Source organism: Pholcus phalangioides, unplaced genomic scaffold, assembly GCF_987345545.1.
Source record: "Pholcus phalangioides strain wild (caught in Gottingen) unplaced genomic scaffold, Ppha-v1.0 ptg000010l_1, whole genome shotgun sequence".
Taxonomy (NCBI): domain Eukaryota; kingdom Metazoa; phylum Arthropoda; class Arachnida; order Araneae; family Pholcidae; genus Pholcus; species Pholcus phalangioides.
In genome coordinates, this window is record NW_028301603.1 from 37,380,227 (window position 1) to 37,401,592 (window position 21,366).

The 21,366-nt window shown below is 37.1% G+C and overlaps 1 protein-coding gene across 2 annotated transcripts; it reads right to left on the reverse strand.

Annotated features, from left to right (window-relative positions):
- Nucleotides 1-639: 639 nt before the first annotated feature.
- Nucleotides 640-20,631, reverse strand: LOC149081387 (uncharacterized). 2 transcript variants are annotated; one of them, XM_089237329.1, is made up of 11 exons: nucleotides 20,165-20,631; nucleotides 18,319-18,429; nucleotides 15,484-15,591; nucleotides 10,650-10,763; nucleotides 7,539-7,658; nucleotides 6,337-6,468; nucleotides 6,067-6,183; nucleotides 4,718-4,834; nucleotides 4,497-4,613; nucleotides 2,968-3,084; nucleotides 640-1,045 (listed from the first exon to the last, which is right to left on the reverse strand). In XM_089237329.1, the coding sequence occupies exons 1-11, from the start codon at nucleotides 20,298-20,300 to the stop codon at nucleotides 810-812; spliced, it is 1,425 nt and encodes a 474-aa protein (XP_089093455.1). In that variant the 5' UTR covers nucleotides 20,301-20,631; the 3' UTR covers nucleotides 640-809. The 2 variants fall into 2 exon arrangements, with proteins under 2 accessions (XP_089093455.1, XP_089093456.1); XM_089237330.1 differs by lacking the exon at nucleotides 4,718-4,834 and having other exon boundaries at nucleotides 20,165-20,448.
- Nucleotides 20,632-21,366: the final 735 nt, after the last annotated feature.

Consider the following 21,366-nt stretch of genomic DNA (forward strand, 5'->3'; position numbering starts at 1 on the left):
TGATTATCAGACTTATTGAATCTACACTTTCGTGACGAGATGCTGGATATTAAGTTCGTACGTGTTAATTTGAATCTATCCTAAATCTGGGACATGTTAGGGACGCGCATTTTATTTAAAACAATCCTATTGCTGTAGCACTCAAATCTCAGAAGCAGGTAAAGTTTTTATTTTTTTCCCAGAACTAACTCTTCAGAGGAATGGTCCGTACGCATGGTCTAATAACAAACATTCAACCAGTTTTAGTTTTCTCAGTTAAGTGTCCTTAACACTTAACCAGCGTTGCTGACATTGATGACAAAAGAAGGCTCCCGAAACACATGTATGCTTATTCTAAGCGGAATCAGATTCTTAACTATAACACGCTTAAAGGAACACTTAACTGGATGAACCTTGTGATTTTCAACCAGAATACTTATTCGTAATTTCTCTACAGAGTATATCTTCCTCATAATGTATCACAACTTGACTTTCTTTTCGCAAGGTTTGAACGCTTGTAAATCGATTCCCTGCCGAAATGGTGGCTTCCTTTGGTATTTTAAGGAGCAGAATTTTCGTTTGTTGCAGCTAGATTTTCACCACAGCAAAGAATAAGTTTACAAAAACGAGATTCTTTCAAATATATATAAAACAGTAACATATATTGAAAATAAATCTTTTACTTGACTTCACCAATACGTTAATCACATAATGCAGCAATTTCCATAGTTCAACACATTTACAGTAACAACATTTTTTTCATCCCAAAAATCAAGGCTCAATTTCTGATTTATTTAGTCCCCGATATTGAACGACCCACAGCTATTGGTTCATTTAATATATTTCATATAGTTGTTGCAGAAACCAATTTGGTTCTGATGGTCGAAAGAACAGTCTTCTTTCTCACACAAATATTTGCCGATTCCTAAATGGCACCACCAGTCTTCTGTACAGTTTTTACCAGTGTACCATTTGGTGCAAGAGCATTCGTAGCCATCCGCATCGTGGACTTCGGAGCAAGCACCGCCATTTGAGCAGGGATTCGGATCGCATCTGTTATCGTTCACTAATGAATACAAACACAGAAAATTAAATCAACAATATAAATAACAACACTAAAAACAAATCAAATAAGGTACGTGCCCTTATAATATACTCGTTTGCTTCAAAAAAACTCGATGGACGTGACAGAATTTTTGATGAAAAGATCGTTTTTCGTCTTCGTGCTAAGTGTTTGAAGGTGTTAGAATTGGTTGAGTTCAGCTTCTGGAATCAAAACGTGGAGACATTAATACATAAGAAAACTTCCCTGAATGTTTTGTACTTTGATTTCTACATTTTAATTAAAGTACCATTCTATGAAAACGAGCTATCTAAGTGTGCGCAAAGCAGTTACTATCACTCGGCAACAGCAAAGACAAGACTCACGGTTCAGGTTCAAGCAGGTTCTGAAGCAGAGACTTATCAGCTGATGCGTAAAATCCATGCTCAAAGTCAAAGAGAGCAACAGTGCAATGTATTTTTACGACATCGTCACGTGTTTTCTCAAACTGTCCAAACAAATACACATGTAATTTTGTGTTTTAGAAATGTCTCATTTTTACACCATAAGGTTGAAATATTATAGATCTTCATACATTATTGGGAAAAATGTATAACACTCATTGTTACAATTTATTGTCTGTTTGGATGACAATGTTCATGTAATGATCCGTTTTTATTCTGAGGATCTAATTTTCTGGAAAAAGAGTGAAAGAAGAGTATTTTGCCATTTTTACAGGCAAATTCCACTTCATGTTGCTATTTTTGCCATCAATATGTCCAAGAAGAACCTCTAAGCACATGGAAATGCAAATTAAGCCATAGAGTAAATTTGGGCTTACTAAGATGGACATCACATGTAAATGTGACATGTAAATACAACGTAAAAATGACATCACATGTATAACTCGATATACATAAATAAACTATACACAAAAAAATAAATAAATAAACTAAGCTCGCGAGAGTTTCCTGGAATGCCCTAGTACAGTTCACGTCGCTGAATGTGATCACATCAGGACTCGGGTTTTCTGATTACAGTAACCGATTGATAACTGTATCCAAAAAATGACCCGGTAGCAAGTAATGCGATGACCATTCATTCCGCTTGTTCAAACGGGACAACTCCATTTCTCTTTGCCGCATAACTGGTTGCAATATGTTGGAATGCAACTCGACATTATGCATAAGGAATTACAATACTTTTTGTCAAATATAAGAATATAATGCCCATGGATCCCTAGAATCAATCTTTCGCAAAGGGGCCTTTGAAACTGGTTTACTACTACTATTACCGTGCAATGCTTGTTATGTGTGGTGCTGCCATCTGCCACCAATTTTTTTAACTATGAAGTATAACCTGGTCAACTGAAAAAAAATGACCAAAAACCAAATAAATTTTTTTTTTTTTTTTGCCATACGTTTGTCTTCTCTATAGGAAGGCCATCGCAAAAGTAGCTCCACGCGTACATGGATCATAGCGAATACTACGGCCCGATTACTACATAAAATGCAGAAATGTTCGCGAACTAGGGAGTAGGAAGAGAGCACCTTCTAGCCTCCTACATAGTCCAGCGAGATGATAACGATAACTTACGAGGGAAAACGAGTTGGGATAAACCTTAACTTCAAAATGTGTAAAAAAACATTATCGTCGGGAAAAAAATTGATAACACGAACCGAAGTTCTGATAAACCGAATTTTTTCCCCATGGTTGTCTGTTCCGTACTTTGCAAAAGTAATAGCAATACACGAATTTATTATCATCATTATTACTCATCACGAATTATCACATCATCCATGATTTTAATAAACGGCGTCTACCGTAATTTTAAACGAAAGTGTTAAAACGTTCCTTGTTTTTCTATATTAATGTTTTTTTCATATGAAAACAAGGCTTGACAGAAAAAAGATTCAGTAAAGTAATTGTTGTTCATTAACTCTTACCGATTTCACAGTTTTTGCCTTTATAGTAAGGTGAGCAAACGCACGTGTAGTTCAGACCTTTTTCCCGCCAACACGTGCCACCATTTTCGCATGGCGTTGACTCACACGGATCTATTTCTGCAATGAAATATAACGAGAGTAGTAGTGTTTTGTGCGTTTCTGGAGTGGCCCTGTTGTTTTTTGGTGCGTTTCTGGATTGGTGCCGTGCTATCTTCCTTCTCAGTATTATAACCTTACCGTAATGTGCTTTTTAGATCCCTTAGCGTAATGTGATTTTCAGCTTCCTTACCTTACATCAAGTCTTATCTGGTTGTTTTGTGCTTTTATTACAATATCAATAAACCCTGGTAAGCTGTTTTTTGGAGTTCAAATGTGCATTGGACTCACACCGACGAAGATAAAGGGCGACAATCGATAAATATGTATGAAAACGGAGCCTCCGTTGCCTTTTTGTATGCATCCAAAAAGAATCTGGACTGGCCGGGAAAAGCTTGACGAGCTAAACACTGAACCTGACTGTGGAATCTCTGATGTTTCTGAACAACACCAAATAATGCGTGTTGAGGGAAATATTGCGGAAAACTTTATTTTTCGGAAACAAACTTCGAGTGATTAAAACTACACTCTTATTTTCGTGATGTGATTCAACGGTAAGCAGATGTGAAACATTACTTTTCCAAGTAAAATATTCTAATATCATAGACGGTTGGTTTTTTTTTATCTTTAAAGCATGTATGGAAATATATGCGTCTACCCAAGTGTCTGGACCTATAACAAGAAGTGTTTGTTATGTTGACAGATGGGAAACTAGCAGGAGAAACGTCAACTTTAGTAAGCACAACATAGATGGTGAGAAATAAAACGAACAGAGAAAAGATATCACGATCAAATAAAATCGTATTTTTCTATCAACCACTATGAGGTGAGTTAATGTTATATCCTCGCGGGCCGGGAACTAAACAAAGAAGAAATTATGTTATGTGAAAAGCAATATATAGAGGAGGATGGAACTCAGACCACACTCCAGAAACGCACAAAACACTACTACTAACGAGCATCAGATTATGTTAATATCATTAAAAAAATGGTCATTAATGAAGTTGCATGGTTTGTGAGAGAGGGTGTTCCTTCGAACGCGAGTACATAGAGGAGCCTCATTCACGCAGGAACGGGAAAACACCGGAGATTCTACTACATAGAATTTTCGACAGTAAGTTAGTAGATCAGAAAGTGAGCTATTCCATTTGCTCATAACTCTGAGAAAACTCCCAACGACACTACATCCTAGAGTTGCTCCTTATTAATCTATAGCTGCGTCTTCTTGCCGAAATTGCCGAAACACTCGTATGATGGTATATTGATAACCCATGTCTCATCCTATCCATCCCGTTGAAAATTTCAAAATCCTCAACCATATTCCCCGACACCCGTGTTCTTCCAATGCAGACATATTCAGGGGTAGCAGTAAACATGCAACGTACATTGAAAAATGAAGTTACTAGCAATTAACATTCATGTTGTTTCCAAACCTGTTTCGCAGGTGTTGCCTTTGTGTGTTTCCGGACATGAACAAACATATTCTGTCTTATTTCTGCTCCAACATGTCCCTCCGTTCAGGCACGGGCTGGAATCACAGATATGAATTTCTGAATAATAAAGACGTGAATGCCATTAGAAAGTATATTCAAAAGCGTTCTATTAATGAATATGAATTACAATGGTTTTTGGAAATAAAAATTGTGGTTTGAACCTGTTTCGCAGTTGAAGCCGATGTGTGTAGAAGGGCAAAGGCAAATGTAGTTGAGTCCTCTACCTTTCCAGCATGTTCCTCCATTTAGACAAGGCGTAGAATCACACGGATTGATGGCTGTTCGAAAATACATGATGACGATTCAACACAGAAGAGTGGAGGAAAAGTGTGTTAATTAACCGTACATTGCATGAAGATAAAAGTCCGTTATAGCGGCAATTCACAATCACGAGGAAAATTGTCGTTATAATGAACTCCTCGTTATAAGCGAATTTTTAATTTTTAGATCGGTCAGGCCAATAAAATTGTTGGAAATTCATACTTTAAAAAAGTCTTCTAGATCGTTTCGCTCTCGTATAAACGAATGAACATGAAATTGATTCTTGGTCTCACGGCAGTTTATCGTCTTGTGAATTCTGATTCGTGGAAATTCTGTGTCGGGGAAATCCACGTCACACAATTTCCACGAATCAGATATCACAGCGTGACGAGGCTATCACGTCACGTCAATGTAGTGTGTATTGGCCTTAAGACGTTTTTTGTATAGAATTTTGTTTTATCAAAGCTATTTAGTCGACCAACTTAGCAATTGAAATCCTTAATGTCACTGTTGTTTTCCCTGGCTGTATGGACTCGTCCACATTTTCTTGCAAATCGGAGAGTACTTTTATGACGACCGTTTAGGTCATTCGGAAACGACTTTAAATTGTAAGTTCTGGTACCATGGTCTTCTGGTCACTAGAAGAGACAAAACCCATGTGTATAGGGGGGGGGGGGTAGCCCATAAATAGGGAGAAGAGGTAAAAACAATTTGACTTTCCTGTCGTTATTCTTTATTCGAAGTACCTCATTTTTTTTACGAGGCGCGTGTACCGTGATGAGAGCATTGCCGGAACTAGAGGAGGGGGCAACTGCCCTGGAGACAAAGTTTGGGGGCAGCAGTTTTAGGGGGCGAAACAAAGAACACCGTTATAAAGTTATCGAATTTTAAAGTTGTGGAGGGCGGCAAAAATCCTAATTACGGTCCTGGATGAGAGTCATGTTCAATTCTTGAATAGAGAGAAGGAAAAAAGCTTTCCTTTTTGAAAATTTTTTCGACTTCATAACGAATGCTTCCTAATTTTAAATTCGCTACAACCGAATATTTTTTCTATCTTTAACAATAGCTATTTGGCAATCACTTGAAAATCAGTCGTTATAGCGAGATTCTCGTTATAAGCCGTACTACTCGTTATATTGAACTTCATTGTATCAGTAAACACCTATACATGCACTTTATTTAATACCGTAACCTTGGAAATATGCGCATGTGAAAAATGATTTTTTTCTGTGTGTGAATGTACACTCACGTTTTTCACAGTTTTCTCCGCTGTGCGTCTTTGGACAGATGCAGAGGTATTTCAAGCCCATTCCTTTCCAACAGAGACCTCCATTTTGGCAAGGATTCGAGTCACATGCATTGAAATCTTTTTAGAATGAAAACAAAGTTTAGACGCGCGATGAAGGTGGAACATGAAATTAACATGACAGAGCAATAAATGACATGAAAAGGGAAAAATATAGAGCGAAAATTGCGAAAAAGTCAAAATTCCATGCAGAAATTAGAAAAAAGTCTTGACCTTCTTCACAATTGTTTCCCGTGTAATTTGAAGAACACGTGCATAAGTAGCTTGTTTCGTTATTAGTAGAACCGATTCTTTCCCAACATGTTCCTCCATTCTTGCACGGATTGTCACTGCACGATGTCTTGCCTGCGTTTATTTAAATACAAAGCTACAGGTTTAAACCCAATTACAGCTTGCAGTAGAAATAAAAATGAGCACAGAATAGAAAAAAACGACATGATAAAGTACACAAAAGACAAGTAAAAAGTATCAAAAATTACGCAAAATACAAAAATTCTATACAAAGATATATACAACGCAATCACAGCAAAAATCTTCTAAAGTCGGTAACAGACGACATGTTGTTTATTAAAGAAATGTTGAATTAAAGAAAACATGAAGCAATTTCATAGGTGCATTATCTTAAATGAAATGTATTGGTCGGTTGAAGAAAGGAGTGCCGAAAGTTATAGGATTGATGATATGCCAAGTGTTTTTCGGCAGAAAATAAATGTTTATCTCCTTCAAGGATACAACGGCTCTCGATGTATTAAACATGCCTTTTTTCTGTTGCTGAAATACGGCAATTATAAGTGTTCATATCATTATTTAGGAAAAAATTGGCCCCCATTGGTACGGTGAAATTGCTTTGTACAAGTGATATTTTTTTCACCATTTATCAAATTTGCCAACGATGCGTGGGTATTACGCATAGTCACCGGTAAAAGCGATAAATTCAGCGAAATTTATCAAACCTAACAAAATGATTGGCGATTTTATGTGCATAAAACCGGATTTTATAACATTTACCATGTGATATTTACCATTTATCCGATTGAATACCGTTTCTCTGTTTTGTTTTATAGAAAAAAAAATTCATGATGTATTTGTGTTACTGTCCTCTGCGTACGTCTTACACTTAAAGCCCAAATTACTTTATCTCGCAAGCAATGAATAAGAACGATGCAACAGACTTGGTATAATGTCAGTTTCATTCTGTCAACAGTGCCTGACTTGTAATTCTGCTGCTCCAAATAAGAAGCAATCTTCACGCAAACTCTTTTTATCCGGAATTTATGAAAAAATGCGGGATAAATACTGATAGTATTATAAGGAGTCATTTTTTTTATTCACATGAAATTCGGCAGTTATTTTACCATCAAAAAAACGCTAAACCCCACAAACGCATAATAAAGATGGACTATTAGTTGCCTTACCTATTGCTTCGCAATGTACTCCTGTATGGGTTTCTGGACAAATGCACGTGAAATTTTTTGCATCAATTTTCTGGCAAGTGCCGCCATTTTCACATGTGTTGGAGTCACAAGGATCGATTTCTGAAAGTCAAGTCGAAGGAAATTCATTACGAAATAATGCATGACATCTTCATGAGAAATTATCATAAATGTAACAAAAATGTACGTGTGAAAAAAAAACTTCGTCTCGAGCACAAAACACTGTCTTCAGAATCGGAAATGACGCAGCCTAAGAACGACAAAAAAGAATACCCGGTAAGGACAACGTTTTTTCTCTCGAAACATGAAAATTCAAATGATGACTTAAAACTTGATTTTTACGATCTGGTCCAGACGCTATGGGTTCCGTTCTCAAAAAAATGGAAAATAAGATGCTCTCGGATGGAAAATGGCCAAAAATCCGGTTATCACGGCGGACGCCAACTAAAGATTGTTAAATTGAAGGGGGGGGGGGAACAATTCTTGTGGCAAAGTATTCGCTGCAGTTTGTAGTAGAGAAAAGCCTCAGTCCCACGAGAGTGGGCTAGGGGACCCTTGGTAAGATAATTAAAGTTAAAGATAAGAAAAGTCTTTGTCAGGGTCCACGGCCGTCTCGGGCCTCGGGGAAGCAATAATTTTTATGGCTTTCAATACAAAGGCAGCGGAACGAGCGTCTTCCTTTGTGAATGACCGAACAAGTACGGATTACTTCACGCCTGCTGTGGTTTTTGCGGTTTCCAACAAAGACTTTTGTTATCCTTAGACTTTTATCAACTTCAATTATCTTACCAATGGTCCCCTAGCCCACTCTTGTGGGACTGAGTCTAAACGATTCGTTTTTGGCAAACATCAGTAGACGTGAGTTGTGTTCTGTTTGAAGGAAAATATCACATTTCCAGTTTATTTTACGAAAGCACTTACGTGTTGAATAATGCTTTGGATCTCGTCGGTATTCACCACATTTGACGCCCTCCCCTGAAGAGCGGACAGAAACCATTCTTTTACATTTTTTTTCCCCCGCCCTTTAAATTCGGCTCTGGCCGCTATTACAAACAGTGCTTACTCCTTAATGGGATAACAATGCGGCTATTGCACCAAACTTGGTAAATGATATTTATTGCTTGCATTGTATGTTTATTGGTTACAATGAATATTATATCATCATTATAATGACTTACTTTTTATTAACAATAACTTTATAACACTTATTACGAACATTTCGGATTCACAAATTCTTTATTATCATCATCCAAGGCATTTTTAAAATTTCCTGGCAATGAAAGTATCGGATGTTCCAGTTTTGTCAGCTAATGCAAACTGATGCATCATTTCAAGATTGTGTCAACTTGATTCAGATATTTCGGTTGAATTATTTCTTAGCTTAAAATACAAAAAAAAAAAAAACTTGTAAAGAACTATTAAGAAGACACCAACAAATAAGGCAAATATTCGTTGGTGTCTTCTTAATATTCTTGCGAAAATTATGTTTGTGTTTGACAAAAAGCAATAAGAGTCCTAACAGAGTATTTATTTTCTGTATTGAGATCAGGGATGTCCGACATATGAGCAACGTGACGCTATCCTATAAGATAGTGATTCCCAACGTGGGCGTTAACGCCCCCGGGAGACGATGGAATGTTCCAGGGGAGCAGTAGAAGCTGAGGGTATATCACAGGATTATATGGGTTAAATTGCGTTGTGGGGGTGCGATGGGAGAAAAAAATTTCTGAAGAAGGGGGCGATGGGTCAAAAAAGCTTTGGAAAATATGCTATAAGAGATAATAATGAAGCCCAAAAACGATTTCAGAATTCTTTGACTCTTTAAGCGGCACTGACGAGATATCTCGCTTCTCTAAGAGGCCTTTATGGAGAACCATTGATGAGCCCAGATATTTTGTAAAGTTTATTTCTCAATGGAACACTTTTCCCTACACCCCTTAGTTTGCACCTGCTCAGAATCACAAGGAAGCCTACTTATATATGAAATATGTGGCATTTTGTCGGAGTTTAGTGATTTCTGCCGTGTCACTTTAAAGGGTTAATGAATATTTTAAGACTTCTTAGAGTATTAAATTCCAAGTGCCTTTTCGCCACTAAGTAGAGAAAGAGAGTTTTGCTCGTTATTATTTTTTTCTGACTTAGAATGGCGAATTTTGCTTCAAATTGTTCTTCGCAGACATATTATATCATTACGTTTAGTTTATATATGTTGCCCCCATCAGCTTTTATTCCCATTTCGAGCCTTGCCAAAGCTGCACAGGAAATCCGAAAAGTTAGACACCCCCTAGTAGGTCAAACCACCGTTTAAGCGACACTACGAAGAAAGGACACTTTTTTTTGTCCAAGAAGGATGAAGACAATCTGACGCAGTAAGCTATAAAAAAGCCTTTATGTTTTAAATACACAGTGAATTAATCGGAATAAAATAGCCAGTAGTTGAGATCGTTCCATTTACGAACAGTCTACTACTTCACTAAACACCAAATCTGGCCATATCGTTATATTGCAATTTACTGCCATTAATGAGATGGGTTGGAAATGAAGGCGCTGTCTATCGGTTGTCGCCTCAAACTCGTTAAGGAAAAAATATCTTCTCTATGTTCTCTCTCGGGTTTTAACCTGGGGCCGTGACAGCACTCCTCAAGGTGGTAGACGAGCATCTTACCACACGCCACTCGGACGCTTTATGTATGATCTGTCAAAATTGAGATTTTGAAGCCAATACATCGATTAGTTGCCAAAACCTAGTAATTTTTCATCTTTAATATTCCGATGAAAATTAAAAAAAACACCCGAAAATGTGAGAATTTTTGGAAATCGCTTTTTGCAGCAGTTTCTACATTTTACTATTCGAGAGTCTTAACATACGGAAGCTGCATGGAAAGTTCATGTTATTTTTTTGTATTTATGTGACTTCAGAGAAATACATATCTTCAGGAACTGCATATCATTTAAAAAGATCATTTTGTTATTATGCTTCTGAAGCCAACTGTTGCACAGATGGTCCTGTGGGCAAGCATTTCGAATCATACTGAATAGATGGCACCGTTTTATTGATAAATACAATATTTAAAAAAATTACAGTATACTGACCAATATTGCATCGCGGCCCAGAGTGCGTTTCCGGGCACTCGCATGTATAATTCTCCATCCTTCTGGAACATGTTCCACCATTAAAGCAGGGATTTGGGTAGCAAACATAGAATTCTTTTGTTCATAAAATTAAAAAGAAAACAGATAATATATACTCAGTACACAAATAAATTCACGAACGCTTGAATATTAAAGAGAAGTTTTGATAAACATCATTTGAAACTACGGGATTCTCGAACTGCCTTGAACGACGATAGGAAAAAATTCAACATACATTATTTTCCTTCACCGAAACTTATTAAAAACAATGTCTCTTCATTCATTCTTTTTGACTTATTTTTGCAATAAACGCTTGCTCGTGTACCAATTTTTTTGGAATTTTGGATAGAATGGTTTGTTATCGCTAAGACTAATTCCGTGTTTTGCAACTTCATCCTTAACTGCCGTCGTGGGGTCATTTTGACACCAGCAAGTATTAATGCCTTTTAAAAATGAACAAAAAGGGTTCACAGAAACATTTGGTTTTTTACATGCGTTCATTCATCTATCAATTAATTCACTGAATAAATTTTCAAATTCCTTTAATTATTTCCCCAAAAATTTCCTTTTATTAAGACACACATTCGAAAAAAAATGGAGGGATGCGTGGCTTTTGAATTTTTCTAAAATTATTCATTTTTTGAACGCAACTTCCACGATTACAAAATGAACAGATATGATTGAAGTGTTCCAAGAAAAAAAGCAAATTAAAATAATAATTACTGTATTTCCACAAGCACCAAAATCAGTCTTATTCCAAGTCCGAAACACAGTACTTGTAAACGACACCAACATGGTGATCACACAGATCTTGCGTACGATTCACTAACAACACTATCCTCAACCTCACACTTTGGATATCAGATATTTCACCGTCATCGAGAAAACTGGCGCTCTTCCGATACGCCATTTCGATCTGAACACTCCGCCCTCAGACAAAAAACCACTTACGTTTTTTAACCATTCATGATTACGCCAGATAGCTCGACCCACAAAACAGCATTTATTCACGAAACATCGTCACTTACAGTTACCCTGTAAAGATAACGAGACGATTTTTAGTAAGAAATTTATTTCCAAGCCGTTTCTGGTGATTCAGGGACCGAGAAAGTGAGAAGCCGAATTATTTCCTTTGCGTTTATTTTACTGTTCCGGAAAAACTACTGCTTGAGACCAGCACACCAAAATGCACTCTTGCTTCTGGTGATAGATTACATTTTTGTTTTTGACGTAACCGTCCCAGACCATGTCTTTTTCCACGAGTTTATTCAACAACTCTGTTGTCAGCGTATGGCTCGAAAGCGTGATGTCAGGTGAATTTTTATTGTTGGAAATTTTTAAAGTTTTTGTGTCCAACGAAAGCTTGAGCTGCTGCCCCTTACAACCTACCGCCCGGGTGCACAGCACACCTTGCACCCTCGCTTAAGCCACCTCTGCCCCCTCCTCTCTTTCAGCTCAAACGATTGTGTTGAGCTTACAAGTCTCGTGTATTTTCGAGAAGGTGGGGGCAAACTAATTCTTTTGTCCCCCACATGATGTAGCTTTTGAAAAGTGTTATTGTGCAGCTTAAGGCCCAGGGCCGGATTGACCATTAAGGAAAATAAGCACGTGCTTAGGGCATCAGGAAAAAGGGAGCGCCGCTAAAAGTTAACACAATGGCTTTTTTTTTTGTGCGATTTTTATGAAGTAAGCTTGGGCTCTCTTAACAGCATCATGTACAAAAATCATGTCCACTTCAAGTCCATGTCAGCATGTTTTGCAATCATATTAGCTATATATCTGTCTCTGTATCTGTCAAAATGACCATTACTGTCGTTCTAGAATCTAGATAGCACTTCATTTCACCATTAAACTAAGAAACCTAGAATATTCATGTTTTAGGAGTCTAGGAGCCTTAAGAAGGTGAGAAAAGTCGTAAAATTTCATCAACCGTTCGGGTGTAATCGCATGGCAAAGTAGGTTTGCGGTCAAAATGAACACTTACGTCGTTCTAGTGTGGTAATGCATATGCATTAACCGCGCCGCCCCTGAGGGTATACGGTATGATGGTTCTGAAGAACCGACGATTGCAAACAGCAGGAGAAAAATTGTCTAGAAACACAACTCTCGTTCTTGTTTTTAAATTGAATACGGCTATCGTTTTGAAAAGACTACTGTAGTTCTCCTTGTACGAAGCGATCAAGGGTCATTAACTGCTCGCCTATATAGTCCCGTCTTCTTGACTAAGATCTTTTAATTTTCAACTCCGGGTATTACAGTTTTTACATCAGCCTTTGCTATTTACCATTTTACACAAAATACAACTTAAACTTTACAAAACCAGAAGGCTATTTACATCACATCGTATCACTAACGTGACCTACCCATTACGCGTCCACGTCTTGACTTGACACACTTGCACGAAAAAATCCGCGACTTCCTTCCCCAGGATGAACGAAAGTCCGTGTCTTTAGTGTTCACAATTTGTCGTCTTTGAACAAAGGTTCAACTAACCACAGCTCCTCAGCCTTGGGGATCAGTTCCTAAAAGTCACAATTTGTGGACTCTTCAATTCTTTGAACTTCTTTATTTCATATGTTTCATTACACGTCACCAATCAATGCATAGTGCTAGAATCTAAAAGCTCAGGTATAAGTGAAGTTAATTAAATTGATTAGAGTGTTTTAGCAGCCGTGGTGCTCTGCTTGAGCTTCATGTAAAAAAAAAATTATAATTTTTTAATGAATTCTGGTGTGTTCGGATGGTAGCCTGAATGAACGCCAAAACTTTGCCACTGGGCTTATCCCGTTGTCTAGATCTCGTCCAGCGCAACTTCGTGGCAGAGTCCGGAACACTCGGACAGTAGCCAAAAAATACTACTACTACTACTGAACCCACACATGCACCTCATCCATATTCCTCTGCGGAACTTCCAACGAATTGGTACATGTTTGAATGTGTGTGTGTGTGTGTATAGTGAACTTGAAGTGAAATTTGTTTCTGTGTAATGCTTGTGTGTAGTGCTTCCATCTGTCATTAATTTTTCTAACTATGAGCTAAGTGTAATGATTTAATAATTGTATCGCTGGTGGCCTGTTGCTTGTTTTTAACGGGAAGATCGACTCGCATTCGCGCCTCGAAGTTGGGAACCACAGAAAACCAACTTCAGCCGACAACCGATATGGTGACGGTGAGATTCTAACCCAGGTCCTAGCGAGCGAGTCCGTTACTATGACCACTCAACCACCGTAGCGGATGCTCGAGCACCCATGGCTCCGACGCAACAGTTTTACCTACGAAGTCATGTAAACAGCCCCAAATGTGAGTTTTAAAATGGCTTGTTAAAAATAAATAAGGCTTGTTTTAAAACGATAACAAATGCGATAACAAACGATAACAGCCAAACCTCCCTATCTCGAAACTGTCGGGACAGAAAAAGATTTCGAAATAGAGAGTTTTCGAGAAATTTTTTTTTTCTTTTTCGTAAGAAAGGAAAAACACCCCAAAAAAATTCAATTGATTTATAAACTGAAAAATACCGATATATATTTTCCTACATCCTGATGAAATTTATTGGCTAAGTTACGGAATCAATGTTCAATCACACTGTATGCAAATACGCTGAAATACGTTCGATTTTTTTTTCCACGTGTTTTTCAGTTGAAAATGTACTGAAATTCCATGTTTAACATTAGTCTGAGATCCGCTGAAATTCGATTGGATCGAAAGATCTGATTCCTTCATCACTGAGACGATCGGTTCGAAATCCGCAGCATCCTTGAAGCAACTGTGGATTATCCGTTGGCTGACTTTCTGCCATGCTGAACAAGCCAAGGATGCCTGCACATGGCATCCACCTCAACCACAGTATCCGCCTATGATCGACAAGAATGGGGATGTGTAACAAGAATATAATCCTTCCTTATCAGTTTCTTTCACCAACGGAGAAAAGCCAGAAAATGGAATTTTTGTGTTTCTCTTTTTTACTATATCGTTGGGCTTGACCACGACCACCTAGATAACCATCCCAGGTTATCTAGGTGGTCGTGGCTTGACCATCCAGATGGAGATTTTTTCGAAAATCTCTTCGAGACGTAGAGGTGAAAACTCATTGATTTAGTACAGAAAATGCAATGATTTTTTCCCCCCATTTTTCGAAAAATGGAGTTTCCGAGAAAGAAAGCTTTGACTGCAGCACATCTTCTACTGTTATTAAATCGCTAAAACCTATTTGTACAATTGCATCCTGTACCTGCAAGCATATAAAAAATAATCTAACTAACGAAATAAATAAATAAATAAAGTGAAATGTGATTATGAAATAATATCATTTTTCTCCCCCAGAGCGCACTGTTCCCACCTTTGGTGTGAATTTCTGCATTCAAAAAATGCATTTCATTTAAAGAAGGAGTGAGAAGAAAGAAGCATCGGAGAGGTGGATAACTGATACCCAATGGATATTAATAATGAAAAACTAACCCTGGATGAGTTTCACATAACCTGATTATGGAAATCTTGTGCATTTTCTCGGAGTTTAAATGTTTCTTCAACTTTCAAGTTATTGTAACGATTCTCAACCTGTGGGGCTTGACCATTTTAAATGAGCTCAAAGACATCAGTAAGAACACTAGTCAAAATCAAAATAGCTAATTGTTGAATCTGATTTTAAAAAAGAAATTCGGATGATGCAAAAATACATGGTCGTTTGTGCAGAATACATGCAGATTTGTTAGATTTCAAAACATGTTTGGAAACAGAAGTGTGCGCATATAATTGTATCATGTGTTAACCTTGGACTACTTCTACATCTACTTACTTTCTACACAGGTTCCCATCTGGTCTCCGTATCCGATTTCACAATAGCATGTCCAATATTGGTAGTTCCTTCGTGCACAGCTAACACAGTTTTCACCACAATCGCACCCTACGAGAGAGTAACAGTTTTTTGGCTCCATTATTAAGAAATGTGATGTAAATTAGAGCCTTCATTGAGCTCGATATACTAATAACGGGCTCGGATTTTTATGCTCTCAAGATAAAACGTAGTTGCCGATAAGTTAAAAAGTCTGAATTTACCGATCAGCAACGATGTTTCATCTTTAGGGGCATAAAAAGTCCGAGCCCTGCTAATAACTTATTACGGATAGGATTTTTATGCTCTTAAAAAGCTGTAAATATGCCCTATAAAACGAAAAATATATCCTAAAAAGTTTTTCGTTCCTATCTCTAATAAGTAATAACTATATTTTCAGTTTTAGCAAAATAATATGATAATGATGCATTGATGCAGATGATGCATTGATGCATGATGAATTGATGCAGTCTCAGTTATTTTGAACCATTACTTATTGTATGAACAAAGAAACTCCGTTTTACTGTGACTAATCTTATCCAGCCAAAATTTACATTTTCAGTTTTCCCCTACAAATTCAGAATTAATGTGCTGCCATCTATAGGTGAAAATACCTAGCCAAGTACGGTATTTAGCTTTAGAAAAGCATCGCACAAAACTAAAAGAAATAAATAATTCTTTTTATTTGATAAAAACTCTCAAAATTTCCCCCACTTACCAAAGCTAAAAAAATCCCCCCCCATTTACCAATTTTAGCCAATTTTTCCCACGAGTTACCATCACCGACACCGATTCAGATGATTAATCGTTTTACAGCCACACACCAGTGTCCTTGGAGGACTAGTATTTTTATGCTCCAAAAATTCAGCGTCATTGCTGATTGGTTGAAAACCTTAAATTTCGGATTTTTTTACCAATCAGCAACGGCGTCCCATTTTTAGTGCATAAAATTCCTAGCCCTAGGAGCTCTAGTCAGAGGCAGAAACCGCAAAAAACCAGTCAGAAGCGGGATTTTGGAGAAGCGAGGATAAAAATATTACTTTTTATCGGAAATTATGAAATATACAAAATATGCCTTAAAATTGTGAAAATATGCTCTCCATCGCGTCAAAATAGCGAAATATTCAAAAAGAAAAAAAACCGCAAAAGCATAGAAATCCGAGCCCTACCAATAAGCATGGGCTTATTAGTAATAACCCGGAATATTTAGAAGACACCAACGAATAAGGCAAATACACAAAAAATAATAAAAATCCTAATGCATTTCAACACCAATGGGTGCCGTCTTCAGAGGAAAAATTTAACCACTAGTTTCGCTGACCGAGTTTCCCATTTGGGTTGAATACCAATTGGTATTCAACCCAAATGGGTGCATTTCAACCCCATTGGTGTTGAAATGCATTAGGACTTTTATTATTTTTTGTGTATTTGCCTTATTCGTTGGTGTCTGCTAAATATTCTTGGGCAAAGTGGATCAACTCTTCTATAACCCGGAATCACTGACGATCGTTTCAAAATATATAGTAACTATTATTTTGTAAAACGACATAAAAAGTTGTATAGCTTACGTTCTTTTTCCTCAATTATTAAATTAAAATAACATTTTACGATACAATACGAGTTCAAAATTACAATAAGTACTTCTTTCAAAAGTTAGAAAACACACAAAATATAGAAGAAAAAAAACCCAACATATTTTACAGATTGTGTAGAGTGGTTGTTTACTTTAAAACTGATTCTTTTCCCCCACAATTTTTTCTAATATAGAGGAGGGTGTTCCAATATGGGCAACATACAGTATTTCATTTCGATGCCTTGCCAGTTGTAAGCACCTTCTTTTGAAGAGATTTTAATACGTTAAAATACAACTTAAAGGATCCCGTTTATTTTTATAAAAAAAATGTATTCATCAAAATTGTAAAAATCGTAGTTTCTGGAATTGTAATCTAATTATGGGCCACCCGTAATATATTTGTAGAACTAATTGAAGAAAAAAAAATCATTCAGAAACACGACTAGCCTTCAAAATACGCATTTTTTCCTCCCTAACAGCAGTTGAGAAGGAACTCAATCAATATTTTGCTTTAGGATCATTTGTAATTCAAGAGATAAAATCCACCAGGAATTTCGAAGCAATAAACTAATGCATTGAAATTCATGGGGGTGGGGGGGCTTCGACGGGCGGAGGTTTTTACGAGCCGCCCCTCAGAAATATATCGTGTAATAGATATTTGTGTATCAGGTAATGATACAACGTTGAGCACATGCCAATAAATCGGGATTCATCGCACATGGCAAGATCTCTAATAAAAGAGCAAATAGAACTAAAACGTCGTGGTATAAAAGATGAAAATCTTTTTTCGTTATTTTGTTTACGCATCGAATACAATTTCATGGTTTTCCAATGTTATTCAAGGGCAAAACCATTGTTGTTTCGTTGTTACGTTTATAACTGAATTCTTTGGGAATGGTAGATTCGAACAAATTTAGGATAACTCAGTCGATATTGTATATGGCTCGTACGTATTTTCAAAATTATCTTCGTCCCCTCCGGGTTTTAGCTCAAAAATCGTTTGTCGTCGCGTGATGGGATCCCTCTCATTGTAGAGTTCTGGGATATCCTGTATAACTAGGGCAAAGAAAAGTGAGTATTCAATTAAAGTGATAGTTAAAGTGCAATTAGATTAGGAGAATTAACGTATTTAAGAATTTTTATTTTTAAACTCACTCGATAAACACATATAGAATGAAAAAAATTCAAATATTTAATTAAAAGGCGAAATAGAGCTTGATGGATACTTGAGCAACGATAAGGATGAGAATCGTAATTTATTCCGTAGCCACGGCGACATATACATATAGTTTCATCAGACCCTGGTCGAGTTACACACTTTCCTCCACAACCGCATCCTGGAAGAAACAAAAGTGACCAAGGGTAAATAAACGAAAGATTGTTTGCAAACAAACCAACAAATTCAAAGAAGGAGATGCCAGAAATTCTATTCCAGCCTCAAATGTTTTTACTTATTTTTCACTAGCTGTTACCCGCGGCTTCGCTTGCATTGACTTCGCTATCTGAAAATTCTCTCTTATGACCCTCTTTAGTGGGTTGAATTTTGAAGGGGGAAAAAAATCCCAGCTTTTGAGTCTCTCCAAATAATAATAATAATAAAATAAAAATAAATAAATAAAACGACTCACCAAATTCCATATTTATAGCTTCAGCGGTTTCGGCTTGGCGATGATGTCTCCGTGCGAACTTTGAAACCCCAACTCGGGGGGGGGGGGTTCAAAGTTCGCATCCCCCAACCCTACAACCCCCCATAGTGGGTTGAAGTTGAATTTTGAAAAATCCCTGCTTATCGAGTCTCCACATCATAAAATAAAACTACTGACAAAAATTCATCATGTTGGTAGCTTCAGCGGTTTCAGCTCGGCGATGATGAGTCAGTCAGTCAGTGCATCAGTCAGGACATGCAATTTTATAAAGTCGAATCCTGTTATAACGAACTGCAAGTGACCAGCAGAATCACTTCGTTATAAGAAATTTCATTAAAAAGAATTTCTGATTTTACGAAATTTTAGCATTCGTTAAGAAAATTTCGCTGTATCGGAATTTGGTGTAAGGTAAAAATTACTCATTTTCATTTTAGATGATAAAATGAATGAAGTTAAATTCAAAAAATAACTCAAATCTCAATTAGGCATTGAATTATATATATATATATATATAACATACTTGAGGCAAATAATCAGTAATTATTATTATTTTTTTGCACAAGCATCTGTTGAAGGCTAGAAAACAATAAATTTCTCCAAGTGTTCAAACGCGTGCGATGCTTGAAACAAATGCTTGGAAGATTTGGCATTCAAAAGCATCTGTAAATTTCAAAGTCGTTTCTCATATAAGTGGGCCGGTAACTGACACGTTTTTGGAATGAATGTCCTGAAACCATGCGTGTTTTTGGAAAATGTCTTGAACGAATGTTCTGCAAAGACAGATACATCCACATCTTGAAAATTTGAGAAACTAATCTTTGTTCTATGGGATCCTATAACTGTTGTTTGAATTTGAAATTCCAAATTGTTCAGATTTTCCCGAAAATATTGAAAGAGTAGATGGAGATATGTGTCGTACTTTAATGCCAGACTATTTTTATTTACCCCCAGCATCAACTTCAGGAATGATCTAAATGATCTTAGGTTTTTCTTCCGTCGGAAACGGTTTCCTTTCCTCGGGTCACTCATTTTGAAACGGAAGTAATATGAAACATTCCTAACGCGTTGCACCGGTTTACCACAGATTTTATTACTTTTCCACGCACGGTATTCGTTGAAATATCTTCCAGCACACTCACAAGCCATAAATGAGCAACCCCTTCTCTGAAACCGATTTCACCGGATCATTTTTTGAACGTTCTGTACTCTTTTGTTGATTTAGAACTTGTTTTTGAATTCTTTATAACGGATATTGTACTTAATATCGTAGATCGCAATACATTGTTCCTACTCAAATTGATTTAAAGATTAGCAAAGTTTTCGTCACAACGAGATTTTCGTTATAACGGTATTCGTTAAAACGGGTTTAGACTGTATATTTTATATAGATTATTTTGACTGACAGAGAAAATATCTAATCTTTTACCTTTAGTGAATAGACCACGATTTACCATATAGTTCGTATGCTCATCATAATTGTCGTCGATACTGGAATGAGAACTCGCAGCTTGTTGAAATCTAATTACAAAAACTATTATGAAAGTTAAAACTAAAGACTTCATTCTCTACGAGGTAAAATATATGCTTCAAACTTTTTTGGAATGAACTGGAAAAACAAAACGTCTCTCTCTTTCTCTTGCAGTGATACAAGAGTAGACTTTTTTCGGAAAAGCTTTCTCGGCTTTCTCACGAAATGTTTGTGGAACGATTGGATCCCCTTATCGCAATTTTTTCTTTCTGAACCGTTTTGTCGCTGATTTTGCGTTTTTCACTGATACCGACGTGACTCCATTGGTCCCTATGTTCGTTGTTTGGTTATCTGCCTTTAAGCGAGGGTATTTATTTATTCCCACGAATAGATAACACACTACGAGTGCGAGTGAAGAAAGGCTTATCACAATCAACCAGCGGCGGATTATAGCAAAGCCTCCTAGAAGTACCTAGGAAGTAGTATCTAGGAGGCTTTGATTATAGTCGGTCGAGGCCCTGGGAGCAAAAGATAATATTGCCCCCCCCCCCTAAATTAGAAAAAGGTGTGAAGTTTGGGGTTTTCGGGGTCGTTTAGCCCTTTAATGAGAAAATGAGTGAGCTCTTTAATGAGCAAGTTGGTTAGCATTAGTAAACAAGTTTGATGAGCAAGTCAATGGGCACTTTGATGGGCAATTCAATGGGCACTTTGATGAGCAAGTGAACGCTTAGGTGAATAAGTGAGTAGGCGCTTTGATGAGCAAGTGAGTGGGCGAGTAAGGAAGTTAGCGGGGATTAAGGAAGTGAGCTTACGATCAAAAGTTACTGAGCCTGTGAGCAAGTTAGAGAGGGAGTTTATGAGCAAATGAATAAGCTAGTTATCAAGCTGGTAAGAGAGTGAGCCAGTTAGTGAGCTATTGAGTGAGGGATTGAATGGGTGAGTGAGCGAATGAGTGAAGGAGTAAGTAAGGAAGTAAGCAAACGATAGGAGCGTTATTGATTAATTGAGTGAGCATGTGTGTGTGTGTGTGTTTGTGTCCGTGAACCAGTGAGTGAGTTATCGAATAAGGGAAAAATCGATTCAGTTACTCAAATGAAAGAGTGAGTAAGTGACTCATTTAGTAAGCAAGCGAGTGAGGAAGTTTGTGATGATCGCGTTAT

Excerpts from the sequence above, each read along its gene's own strand:
- LOC149081387 (XM_089237329.1), bottom strand. The coding sequence starts at position 20,300 with ATGAAGTCTTTAGTTTTAACTTTCATAATAGTTTTTGTAATTAGATTT. Across the intron at positions 6,469-7,538 it reads AGTACATTGCGAAGCAATAG|GCAAGACATCGTGCAGTGAC; the intron begins GTAAGGCAACTA and ends AAATAAACGCAG. Across the intron at positions 4,614-4,717 it reads CGGCTTCAACTGCGAAACAG|AAATTCATATCTGTGATTCC; the intron begins GTTCAAACCACA and ends TTTATTATTCAG.